General features: G+C 41.4%; 1 protein-coding gene across 2 annotated transcripts; it reads right to left on the reverse strand.

Moving 5' to 3' along the window:
- Positions 1–2,273: 2,273 nt before the first annotated feature.
- On the reverse strand, positions 2,274–13,124 carry LOC115161169 (uncharacterized). Of its 2 annotated transcripts, none has more exons than XM_029711949.1 (5): positions 12,879–13,106; positions 12,373–12,696; positions 11,982–12,087; positions 11,790–11,835; positions 2,274–3,154 (listed from the first exon to the last, which is right to left on the reverse strand). In XM_029711949.1, the coding sequence occupies exons 1-5, from the start codon at positions 12,940–12,942 to the stop codon at positions 3,044–3,046; spliced, it is 651 nt and encodes a 216-aa protein (XP_029567809.1). In that variant the 5' UTR covers positions 12,943–13,106; the 3' UTR covers positions 2,274–3,043. The 2 variants fall into 2 exon arrangements, with proteins under 2 accessions (XP_029567809.1, XP_029567810.1); XM_029711950.1 differs by lacking the exon at positions 2,274–3,154 and adding an exon at positions 8,490–9,109 and having other exon boundaries at positions 12,879–13,124.
- Between the last annotated feature and the right edge of the window lie 553 nt (positions 13,125–13,677).

A 13,677-nucleotide genomic window follows, 5' to 3' on the forward strand; every position in this document is an offset into this window, starting at 1 on the left:
TGAATAAGGATGAAGCTATTTGTGAGATGATGGGATGCTATGTAATGATGTTAATGTGAGAGAGATGTATTTCTGTTTTAGTCCTTGGCACGCCCCCACGGACACAGACAGGACCTGGCGTCATGAGACAGCCTTTTTCTATGTCCCGAATAAAACCCCCACCTAGGTTTTCTATCACCAGACCAAGCTTATCTCAATTACGAGATGGCTAAAGGTTGGAGACCAGCTTACCTCGATAACGAGATGGCCAAGGTTTGAGAGGAGACCAAGCTTTCCTCTTGCTGAACTTTTAACCATACCATGTGGTTAAACTCTCAGACTATCGATACTGGCAGAATAAGAACAAGTCTTTGATATTAATTACTGGTCTGCAGCTAGGAATTCGGTATCATTGAACACGAAGACCGACAACCGCCGAAACAGTTATTCTATAACGACATGAATGAATGTTACTCTGAACTATCCATTCTAACCACGACAGAGAGAGAGAGAGGGCGGACAGACTCTCCAAAAGAAACAAACTTTTCAACAGAGATCCGGATGACACACTGAGCGTAAATATATATATTGATTGCAATTGTTCCCGAATGAGTGAGCGTTCATGTGCAAAGGATTAGCATTTCAATTGTTATAATTATCAACTCTGTAGTGCCTTCTCAGATGACCCCCACACTCCCCTTTTGTCTAACAAGTTGCCATGCCGGTTTAGCCCACTAGGGCACATTCCCCTATGATTTCCTTGTAACCATATCTACTGTTAGTTATGCATTTCTGTGAATTACTTAGTTAGTAAATAAATGATTTTAAGACAATTGATGTATGGATGACTCATAGTGAAGACTGGGTTCGTGCAGATAACCAACAATTTACGACGTTTGGAATGAGACTGACGTGAGGTAAATAAGTCATTAATTCAAAGACTAATTGATCAGATATTAAAATATCTGAAAGTTATATTAGGAAAATTATAACTTTAATCTGAATATTTTCCTTGGTGCCCCAACTTCCTAGTTAATTACAGTTACATGATTAATCAGGTTAATTGCGTAATAATAATTACAGAGAGTTATTTGATAAATATGTCTTCAGTTTTAATGATGCCAAAGACACGACAACACAGTGTCCAAAGAAGGGCCAGAAGTATACAGAATGGTGTCGTCTGCGTAGAGGTGGATCAGAGACTCACCAGCAGCAAAAGCGACATCATTGATGTATACAGAGAAGAGTTGGCCCAAGAATTGAACCCTGTGGCACCCCCATAGACTGCCAGAGGCCCGGACAACAGGCCATCCGATTTGACACATTGAACTCTATCAGAGAAGAAGTTGGAGAACCAGGCGAGGAAATCATTTGAGAAACCAAGGCTACTGAGTCTGCCGATGAGGATGTGGTGATTGACAGAGTCGAAAGCCTTGGTCAGGTCAATGAATACAGCAGCACAGTATTGTTACAGAATTTAGCTTTGTGAAAAAAATTAATTGGCATGATCATATATTAATTTGGTACAAGTTCATATTATATTTTTTGGGGGACTATATCCCAGGAATTCAATCATGGCCAATCACCAGTTTAAAATATGTAAAGAATTGCTATTTTTATCATATTTTTATTCAACCTTTATTTAACCAGGAAGACCCATTGAGACCAGAAAAGGGAGACCTGTTCAAGAAAAATATTAAATAATACAGCAGTAAATACAATAAAAACCACATAGAATTCAACAGTACAGTGCAGACACAGCAAAAACATGTGACTTCCTCACATGACTCTGTTCCCCAGAGATGGAGGGGGTTTCCCTCTGGGATATGTAACTAGTGACAGAGGGGTGATAGAGAACTAGCAAAATGACTATCACGAGAAAGAGATATCAGAGAACACACATTGATGCTGTCTTCTTTCTCTCAAAGAAGTCACTGTTTACAAGCCTCCGCACTCAACACCAGATTCATAACTGAATGCTAGTAGCCAAGCCTTCACCCTCCACACCAGATTCTGAACTGAATGCTAAGCCTCCGGCCAGGTTCCTAACTTGATTAATATGCTGTTACTCAGAGAATTGACCCCATGCAATCTAATATGGTGTAGTGGCTGTGATGGAAAGGCCCGTGACATGATCCCCATGGAAACGGCACAGTAGATTATGGCAGTGCCTCAACCTCACATGGCTTTATTGTTGTGAAACAATCAACTGTGTCCCTCTGCACACTACTTTCTTAGTACACAAAGGAGAGACAATGCAAGAGCAGCTGTACTGCTGTGATGAATGTAAATAATGACAACAATTTGCTTTTATTTACCAAGTGCAGGAAATTTTATGATTTTCTATTTGCATATGTATTCACAAACAACGCTTATTTAACAGTTTGACACATTCACCAAGTCTTTCCCAGGCCTCGCTATACCACTTCGTCTTTCTCCCATCATGGTGTGACCAGTGGCCTTAAGTTGTCATGCTGCAGTGAGCATGTTTCTCTATATGTGTACACATTACAGTAGTTCAGTCATATTGTTATTCATAATAGACATGATTTTCATTTATTTGTTGTTGCTGTTATTATGTAGATCTAGTTCCTTACACCCAACTACCAGGCCTTCTTGTTGCTTATGTCTATTTCAGGGCCTGGACACATATCAACTGGTTGGATACATTATTTCAATGTTCTTCTGAATAGAAAAATAAAGCAGGGAGGCCACTGCTATCTAGAAACAACGTATGACTTCCTGAGATATATTGCATTTGATCCATAGATAAAATCCCATAGGCCTGTTATTTTTCTGTAAACAAGCCTTAGCTTTCCATCTTCTATGTAAATCCTAGCCCACAACAGTCTTACCAGTCCTAAACCCCTGAGCACCACCTTTTGACTATATAGTACAGAGATGTATCTGTCTCTCATGCTCTGGTACAAATTACGTCCATATACATTATTTCCATCACCTCAGCGCTGTTGTTAACCTGGTGGTCAATGTCTGAAATAGAAATGCTATACATTTTCTCACCCATACCTCCACCCCTCAGTCACGCTCTCTGTTCTCCTCCTGTTTAATCTGCCTCTTTTTCTCTCAGTGTTGTGGGTCCATGTTGACAGTGTTGTGCAGCATCTGTAGCTAGACAGTTTTCATAAATCACCTCCTCATTGCATTCCTGCTGCACCTAACAAAATGACAAAAGTGAATGACATTATCAAGAGATGCAACATAAAGAGACTGGGAGCAGACTGGGGAATTCCTTCGGTTCAACATTGGTTTCAGTTGGCCCCAGGCTAATGAAATGCCACCCCTGACCAATGAAGACCTACAGATGCCTGTGCCAAACCATTACACAGTAAAAGGTAATTACATGTAAAAGCTCTTCCCTGAGTGCCGTTTCCTTGACGATTTTGGGGAAGATTGCGTGTTTCAGTGATCCTGAAAGCTACACCGGTGGGGTTTTGGCCCCAGGCAGGTTCAACCATGCCTGGCAGGTTCCAGGTGAGAGGCCAGACTAAACACAGCACCTGGCCCTCCTGGTTGGGGGTTGGGTGTGGGGCTACCAACCCACCCCATAAAAACACACATTGTTACAGAAACTGCAACAACTTTGAAAACTACAGCAACAAGGGACTCAACAGGAAACTTCAGCCAACCCATATGCACTATGACAGCTTCAGATGAAAGCCCTACCCGAGAAATTAGGAGCTTTCTAGGGACCAAAACTACAGTCCCCACCATGTTTAAACCTTCAAACTCAGCTCAAGTTTACAGAGATATGGACAGGTACAACATGGACATCCTGTGTTAAAGAAAAAGCAAGTGAACTCGTTCTGGACCCAAGGTGACAAGCGATTGCTCAACAATACTCTATTCAGGAAAGGATGATTCTAGTGTTGTAGCCCTCATTATCAGTAGAACTGCCACATCACTCTTGGAATGGGAACCCATCATTAAGCAGGATTTGACTCTATGAACTGCAAGTTCACCAACCTGCAATGCAATGACCCCACCGGCGAGGCAGAGGTGGACAAGCATGACTGGTAGGAGCAGCTACAACAAGCAGTATCCAAGGTCCCACAACATGATGTGATCATGATAACGGGACATTTGAATGCCAAGGTTGAAGCCGATAACACAGACTGTGAACAGGCTATGTGGTAACACGGCTGTGGTACCATCAATAACAACGGTGAAAGGCTTATCGACTTCTGCCTCAGTAACAGCTGTATGACTGGTGGCACACTCTTCCCTCACAAAGACATCCATAAGATAACATGGAGATCCCCAGATGGTCACACCATCAACCAAATCGACCACATCATTATCAACAAGAAATGGCAAAGGTCTCTGTGTATGTCACGGTCCACCGTGGGGCAACAGCAACCACTACCTGCTAATACCCCAGGTGAGGCTGACGCTGCGATCCACACACACCATACAACAAGGGCAGAAAGTCTTTGACATCAACAAGCTTTGAGCTAGGAAATCGCTTCAGTCCATTAGCCAATGCAGAGGAAGAAGACCAGGGCACAGTTGAAACCACTTGGAGAAACATCAAGAATGCATACAGAGGAACATAAAGAAGAGGTTAACACATGATACATGGAAGAAAACCGATAAGAGGAGGCTGGCTATAGATAAACTGCTTAGCGCAAAATCCCCCAGGAAATTAAAATACGCAGGTTACGCTGGCTTGTCCATGTGCTGAGGATGCTGCCAGAAAGGATCCCCAAAGTTGCCCTCAGATGGACACCAACTGGAAAGCGCAAATAAGGCAGGCCAAAAACAACATGGCGACGGACAGGGGTAGCTGAGCTGGAAGAGATGGGTCGCTCATGTGACTGGGCTCTAACTTTGGCCAAAGACAGACTCCAGTGGCAGAAGATTGTTGCAGCCTTATATCCTACCTGGGACAAAGAGGACTAAGTAAGTAAGTACTCATGCAATTTGTAATTTCAGTAACATTACATTGACCTACCATTTTTACTGCCAGGATTCTATCTCTTAGCCTCGCAATTACCAGACTGATTACCGCTGTGCACTGAAACAGAATGTAACCTCACAAGCCTTCCGGATGGTTGTACGAGGTTATACCTGCTCAATACACAGTATGCTAAGAGCAGGGAAAACTACCAGGGAGAGAAGAATGTTATTTCAAGACAGTCTTGAGTATTCATTTTCAAGAAGGCTATTCTAATCTTAGGTTCATTTTTGTCTGTGTTTTTATATTTCTGCAGCACAAACACAATACTGTCATGCTGAGTTAAGGTAATGTGAATTAAGTTGTTGTCACGTGTGCTTCCTCTCCGGCCTCTAGGTCACCAGGCTGCTCGTTAGGGCGCACACCTGTCACCAGCGTTAGGCGCATAATGACATTCACCTGGACTCCATCACCTCCTTGATTACCTGCCCTTTATATGTCACTCCCTTTGGTTCCTTCCCCAGTCATCATTGTTCTTGTTCTACGTCGGTGCTCTGTTCGTGTTTCGTTATTTTATTTATAAAATGTATTCACTCCCTGAACTTGCTTCCCGAGTTTCTGCGTACATAATTACAGTTGTAGACTTAATTAGTAATCAAGTTTGCATGTCTAAATAGTAAGCCACTAACTTTGCAGGCTCTGAACAAGGTCACCACAGTGATGCTGACAACTGCAACCGTTCCCACAACTACACACACTCAGGGCCAGATTAAGAAATCATAGGCCTAGTGTTCCCCATCAAGTCAAGACTGGCAGCCATTGCTGGTGTACCCATGAGTTTCCCTGTTGGGGCTAGGGGGCAGTATTGAGAATTTTGAAAAAAATATGTGCCCATTTTTAACTGCCACCTACACCAACTCAGAAGCTAGGATATGCATATTATTACCATATTTGGATAGAAAACACTCTGAATTTTCTAAAACTGTTTGAATGGTGTCTGTAAGTATAACAAAACTCATATGGCAGGCAAAAACCTGAGAAAACCTGAGAGAAAAAAAGAATTTTGTGGCTGTACTATTTTTTTTGAGTCATTGTTTAATAGATAACACAGTGAGAAAGGAATCATTTCGCAACTCCTACGGCTTCCACTAGATGTCAGCGATCTTTATAAAGTTGTTTGAAGCGTCTATGATGAACAGAGATCGAATTAGAATGCAGGGAAGTTGACCTCCCTGGGATGTCGTCACTTCCATTAGTGCCTGCACCTGCACAATCATGTGACGCGAGACATTTTTCAAAAACGTTTTTCTAGACACAGGAGAGGTCGGGTTGATGTTTCACGTTAAAAATGGCTCTAAAGATTGATGCTAAACAACGTTTGACATGTTTGAACGAACGTAAATAGATTTTTTGTTTTACTTTTTTAACTTTTCGCCGTAACTTCCCACCCCCCCCGCGCTACTTTTTAGTAGCCACCGAAGCCTAACAACTTGGAGTTATTTGGACATCAATTATGAACTTTGTCAAAAGAAACCACATTTGTTGTGGACCTGGGAATTCCTGGAAGTGCCAATGGATGAAGATAATCAAAGGTAAGGGATTATTGACAATAGTATTATTGATATTACATCGTTACAAGATGATGCTAACCTATATAGCCTAGCCTATTGTTCTTAGCACAGCACCCGGTTTATTGCAACTTGTGATTTCCCAGTAAAGTTATTTTGAAATCTGGCAATACAGTAGCATTTACGAAATGTTAAACTATAATTATTTGAATGACAATATTATAATTTACCAATGTTTTCGAATAGTAATTTTGTAAATTGTAACGTTGTTCACCGGAAGCATTTCAGAGAAGAAAAAAATCGGAATTTCACCGCTACTGTAAAATGCTGTTTTTGGATATAAATATGAACTTGATGGAACAAAAAATGCATGTATTGTATAACATAATGTCCTAGGAGTGTCATCTGATGGAGATTGTCAAAGGTTAGTGCATCATTTTAGCTGGTTTCTGCTTTTGGTGACGCCTGACCTTGAATTGAAAATGGATGTTTGTACTTTTGTGGCTATATACTGTCCTAACATAATCTAACTTTATGCTTTTGCCGTAAAGCCTCTTTGAAAATCGAACAATGTGGTTAGATTAAGGAGATGTTAACTTTTAAATGGTGTAAAATAGTTGATTGTTTGAGAAATTGAAATTATTAGATTTTTGATGTTTTGAATTTCCAGCCTTGCTAGCAATCCCATCTCGGGGTTCATTGCTACCCCCTAGCCCCAACAGGGGCAGCCATTGCTGGTGTACCCATGAGTTTAACAGTCAAATTGCCTGGCTAAGCGGTTCTAAAACCCTTCAATGGATTATATGTCTATGCCCACAATGCAAAAAGCTGTATATTTGGTGCACATGCTTCCCAAACTGCGGCCATCTCGACTGTAGGCACACCGGTAACTGCCAAAATAAAGGAAACACTTAAATGAGGGAATGTGGCTCAGTTGGTAGAGCATGGTGTTTGCAACGCTAGGGTTGTGGGTTTGATTCCCACGGGGGACCAGTTCAGAAAACAAAAATGTATGAAATGTATGCATTCACTACTGTAAGTTGCTCTGGATAAGAGCGTCTGCTAAATGACTAAAATGTAAATGAGGGATACAAAGTATATGTTATGGTGTAAGGTGCATTTTCCTGGCATGGCTTAGGTCCACTTGTAGAATCGATGCCAAGGTGCTTTGAAACTGTTCTGGCAGCTCGTGGGAGCCTAACACCCTTTTAACACAATATGTAGGTGTTTCCTTAAATGTGGCAGTTACATGTACGTGCTTGTGATAAAACTTCATCCACAGTTATTTTTTTATAAACTATTTATCCTATTTAGCCCCTGACTCATACAATTGACCGGTCACATGTATTTATTATGCTGCGTTTTTCAATTTGTTTATTAATCAGTTACCCAATCAAGGCAGGGCCCCCTAGTTACGCATTTGGGCCCCCTACCTCCTCTCCTCCCCCCATCTGATGATTAGCAGATCAGAAGAGGGCTGTCAACACTCATTGCGAGTGGGCTCCTGAGCCCTTCTGTGATTAGTTAAATAAATACTAAACATATACTACATATACAATATTTAATGGATATATAACATTTATATTTATTTGCTGCCTCTTGGGCCCCTCATGACCTGGGCCCAGGGGCTTCAGCCCCGGTAAACCCCTGCATTAATCCCCCCCTGCACACACTATTATCCACCTCAATGGACTCAACTTAATAGCCACTGCACCTGCATCCCCAAAAGGAGGTAGGGAATAATGATGTGTCTGCTCATAAGTACAGGGGTACTTATGACAATTAATCTGAACTTCCTTCCATTAATCTGCACTGATATGAGACAATACTGTAGGACAGGTGAAATAACCTTCCCATTAGGCATATTGCATTCATCAGTCTTGTGTTCATAGACCAAAGCAGAAGAATGGGAGCGGAAGCTACTTAAAACTGCTGAAATGGACCCTAGGTCCTAGAATAGAGGATCCTAACCTGTGAGATAGGGACCTCTAGTGGGCTCCATAGAAACTACATAGGGGTGTCGTACAGCAGGTGGACCCCTGGGTATGCAGAGGGTCAGTGTAAATATTTATTTAAATGTTTTTATGAATATTGCTAGCAAAAACAGAACAAACAAATTTGAAATGACATACAGTACGTTGCAAAAATGTTAGTCAGGTGTGAAAAAATGCTTTAAAGTAAAAATGCTTTCAAAAATAGATGTTAATAGATTATATTTATCAATTAACTAAATACAAAGTGGGTGAACAGAAGAAAAATCTAAATCAAATTCATATTTGGTGTGACCACCCTTTGCCTTCAAAACAGCATCAATTCTTCTAGGTACACTTGCACATAGTCAGGGATTTGTAGGCATATAGTCAGGTGTATGATTAAAACATTATACCAAACAGGTGCTAATGATCATCAATTATATATGTTGGTTTAAACACAATCATTAACTGAACCAGAAACAGCTGTGTAGGAGGAATAAAACTGGGTGAGGAACAAGGTGAGGTTATTGAAGACAGTTTACTGTCAAAAGTCGTACACCATGGCAAGACTGAGCACAGAAATAAGACACAAGGTAGTTATACTGCATCAGAAAGTTCTATCCAAGGCAGAAATTTCAAGGCAGACAGGGGTTTCCAGATGTGCTGTCCAAGCTCTGTTGAAGAAGCACAAAGAAATGGGCAACGTTGAGAACTGAAGACGCAGTGGTCGGCCAAGGAAACTTACTGCAGCAGATGAAAGACACATCATGCTTACTTCCCTTTGCAACTGGAAAATGTCCAGCAGTGCCATCAGCTCAGAATTGGCAGAAAACAGTGGGACCCTGGTACACCCACCTACTGTCCGGAGAAGTCTGGTCAGAAGTGTCCTTCATGGAAGACTTGCGGCAAAAAAGCTAGAACTCCGACATTGTAACAAGGCCAAGCGACTCAACTATGCACGAAAACACAGGAACTGGGGTGCAGAAAAATGGCAACAGGTACTCTGGACTGATGAGTCAAAATTTGAAATATTTGGCTGTAGCAGAAGGCAGTTTGTTCGCCGAAGGGCTGGAGAGCGGTACACAAATTAGTGTCTGCAGGCAACAGTGAAGCATGGTGGAGGTTCCTTGCAAGTTTGGGGGTGCATTTCGCAAATGGAGTTGGGGATTTGGTCAGAATTTATGGTCTCCTCAATGCTGAGAAGTACAGGCAGATACTTATCCATCATGCAGTACCATCAGGGAGGCATCTGATTGGCCCCAAATCTTTTCTGCAGCATGACAACGACCCCAAACATACAACGAAAGTCAGTAAGTCCTGGAAGTGATGGTTAAGCTCCCACAGAGCCCTAATCTCAACATCATCGAGTCTGTCTGGGATTATAGGAAGAGAGAGAAGCAACAGAGCCTGCCTAAATCCACAGAAAAACTGTGGTCACATCTCCAAGATGTTTGGGCCAACCTACCTGCCGAGTTCCTTCAAAAACTGTGTGAAAGTATACCTAAAAGGCCGCTCAGCAAGGAAGAAGCCACTGCTCCAAAACCACCATAAAACAAGCCACACTACTGTTTGCAACTGCATATGGGGACAAAAATCATACTTTTTTGAGAAATGTCCTCTGGTGTGATGAAACAAAAATAGAACTGTTTAGCCATAATGTCCATCGTTATGTTTGGAGGAAAAAGGGGGAGGCTTGCAAGCCGAAGAACACCATCCCAACTGTGAAGCATAGGGGTGGCAGCATCATGTTGTGGGGGTGCTTTGCTGCAGGAGAGACTGGTGCACTTAACAAAATAGATAGCATCATGAGGAAGGGAAAATGATGTGGCTATACTGAAGCAACATCTCAAGGCATCAGTCAGGAAGTTAAAGCTTGGTCGCAAATGGGTCTTCCAAATTAACAATGACCCCAAGCATACTTCCAAAGTTGTGGCAAAATGGCTTAAGGACAACAAAGTCAAGGAATTGGAGTGGCCATCACAAAGCCCTGAAAATTTGTGGACAGCACTGAAAAGCGTGTGTGAGCAAGGAGGCCTACAAACCTGACTCAGTTACACCAGCTCTGTCAGGAGGAACGGGACAAAATTCACCCAACTTATTGTGGGAAGCTTGTGGAACGCTACCCAAAATTTTTTACCCAAGTTAAACAATTTAAAGGCAATGCTACCAAATACTAATTGAGTGTTTGTAAACTTCTGACCCACTGGGAATGTGATGAAAGAAAGAAATCATTCTCTCTACTATTATTCTGACATTTCACATTCTTAAAATAAAGTGGTGATCCTAACTGACCTAAGACAGGGGAATTTTACGAGGATTAAATGTCAGGAATTGTGAAACTGAGTTTAAATGTATTTGACTAAGGTGTATGTAAACTTCCAGCTTCAACTGTGAACAATCAATGTCACAATTTTCTCAAGGCTTATTAAAAATCCTTCTTTAACCTGTCTCCTCCCCTTCATGTATACTGACTGAAGTTGATTTAACAAGTGACACCAACAATGGATCATAGCTTTCACCTGTATTCAGCTGGTCAGTCTGTCATATTTCCAATGTTTTGTACAGTCAATGTATATGTTTTTGGAATCGCCACCAAGTGTTTTTATTTCAGCCGTTCAGAAGTATGAGGCAGAGACATAGGCTAAATCATCATGATCAAAATTGGTCGATGGTTTAGAAGAGGGTCAGTAGCCTAAAGCACTAGAGTAAGGAGAGCAACTTGAATGTTTGTGTAAAATAACGCATGGGCAGAACGTGATTTGTATCCTAAGTTTTGTTTCCACTAGTTACACAGCCACAAAATGTGCTTTTTGGTCTTAATTTAAGCTTAGGGTTAAGCATAAGGTCAGCAATATGGTTAAGGTTAGGGTTAAGGTTCGGTTTAAAATCACATTATGACTTTGTTGCTGTTTTAACTAGTGACGACCCTATAGTTTTGAGAAAGAACTTTCAGAGGGGCGTGACGGGGGCATAAAACTCCGTATTTGTATTCTGGCCTTTTAGAAAACGCAGAGGCTGCGCAACCTCTGTTCGCCCCAACCCCAGGATAACGTTTTCTGAAATCCTTTACATTCTGCACATTTTCAAGACAACATAAACCTAAGCAGGAGGCTGCGTAAAGTTTTTAGTGTGTGAAAGAAACAAATCTACAGAACATAATGAGTTTAAGAAAACAGGAAAAGGCATCCTGCTGGTGGGACAAACACAAGTCAAACAGCTCCTCCGTTTAGTAATGATCAAGTGCTGAATGGAAAGGGAAAGGGGATACCTAGTCAGTTAGTTCCACAACTGAATGCATTCAACTGAAATGTGTCTTCCTCATTTAACCCAACCCATCTGAATTAAGCTACTTACCTCTCTGTGCCTATCACAATGACTTGTCTGTTCCTGTTTTCGTTTCCTGCAGAAACAAGTTAACATGATTTAGGCATATGATTGAAACTATAACTCCTAATCAACTACAAACGCAATATGAGACCACAGTGCTTTAGGCAATGCAGATGTGATTGAACTGAGCTCTTAGGTACACTACTTTGAGCTACTCACCTACACAGCCAGACCATACAGCAGATGTTAATGCAGAGAACCACTCCTCCAATAGCAGATGGAATTGTGAAGAGCAATAACCTCCGTAGGCCATGTTCAGCATGATCTGTGTTAAGACAGAAACAATTGGGATTTTCAGGAAAGTCTCAAAAGTCTAAAACAAGTGTTATATTCCTTTGCTTTACAACAATATAGTAAAAAAAAGGGGAGATAACCAAATAATAATATTATAACATTCAGTATTGATGGTTTGCAATAATTATCACAATAATTGACATTTTTGTTCTTGTCAAAAATTCAACTTCAGAAATGTGCATATTTATATCTATCATTACAGAATACAGTTTCTTCTCCACATGTTACAATATAAACAGAACATTACTTCCATTACCTGTGAGGTTATTAGTGATGGTCAAATTCCACTCCATTGTCCGTACACCACTTTGATCATCTGTTATTTGACATCTGTAGCTCCCTGTGTCATGTAACTCTACATTAAAGATAGTCAGCTTTGTAGGCGGATCAACGCTCATCCTGTCAGAGGTGAATCTTCTTTCAGTTTTATTCAGTGTGTCACTATGAGAGAAAATGAGAACTGTGTCCTTCGTCCAGATGTATGATGCTTCCATCTCTGAGTTATTGCAAACCAAAGTAACAATTTCTCCCAAAGAAGCTGATTTATTTTTCTGATATTTTGTTGTGTCAGCTGCTGACTCTATGGGACAGAAAACAACAAAGACAATGTTGTAAGTCCTTTACTTTAAATACATTGTGAGATTTTTTTATCCTTTTAAGAAGTCATAAGAATGCAAACCGAACACAGACAGGCAGGTAGGTAGGCAGGCAGGTACACACACACTCAAACACACTGTACTATGGTCATCCACTGTAGCTTACCTGTACAGACAAGGAACAGCATGATGACAACAGACACTAGGTCCCAGGACAGGAGAGTTTCCATGACGACCTTGGACGTGACTGACTGACAGAGAGAGAAATGGATAGAGTGGAGTGGAACTTTAGAGTCAGAGATCAGTTTCACATGTCGTTAGTCTGAGGAGGAGGGAGAACAGAGGAAGTGGTCGTATGAGAGAGAAGCACGGAAGTGAGTTTCTCTGAAACATCACAGCCATTTACTCAGAGACATCACACATACCCACTGAGCATTTTATTACTGAGTGATTTATTGTGTGCTCAGAGTTGTATTTCAAGATGAATTTCATATCCAAAACGTTAAAATGTATTATTTACAACTGTATCAATGATAAATGTCCATTGGGGGGTGGTGTCCATTGAGGGGGAGCAGACACTGCCTAGTGCAACTCCAGTCCTCGGGGGCCTGATTGGTGTCACACTTTTGCCCCAGCCCCAGCTAACACACCTGACTCCAATAATCAACTAATCATGATCTTCAGTTAAAACTGCAATTAGTTTAAATCAGGTGTGTTTGCTAGGGATGGGGGAAACATGTGACACCAATCAGGCCCCCGACGACTGGAATTGTCCAGGCCGGAGCTCGGAGAATAAGAACTTCACTATACTCTGCGATTACATCTGCGACCCTGTGCATGTGACTAATAAACAAATCTAATCTAATATCTGCGGGGTAACTGGTGAGATTCATACCACCGTTGTCTCGCTCCCAAAACCAACGTCTTAACCATTAGACCAAGAGGCAAGTGCTACACCATGCCAG

This window comes from Salmo trutta, chromosome 24, assembly GCF_901001165.1.
Source record: "Salmo trutta chromosome 24, fSalTru1.1, whole genome shotgun sequence".
NCBI classification, from domain to species: Eukaryota; Metazoa; Chordata; class Actinopteri; order Salmoniformes; family Salmonidae; genus Salmo; species Salmo trutta.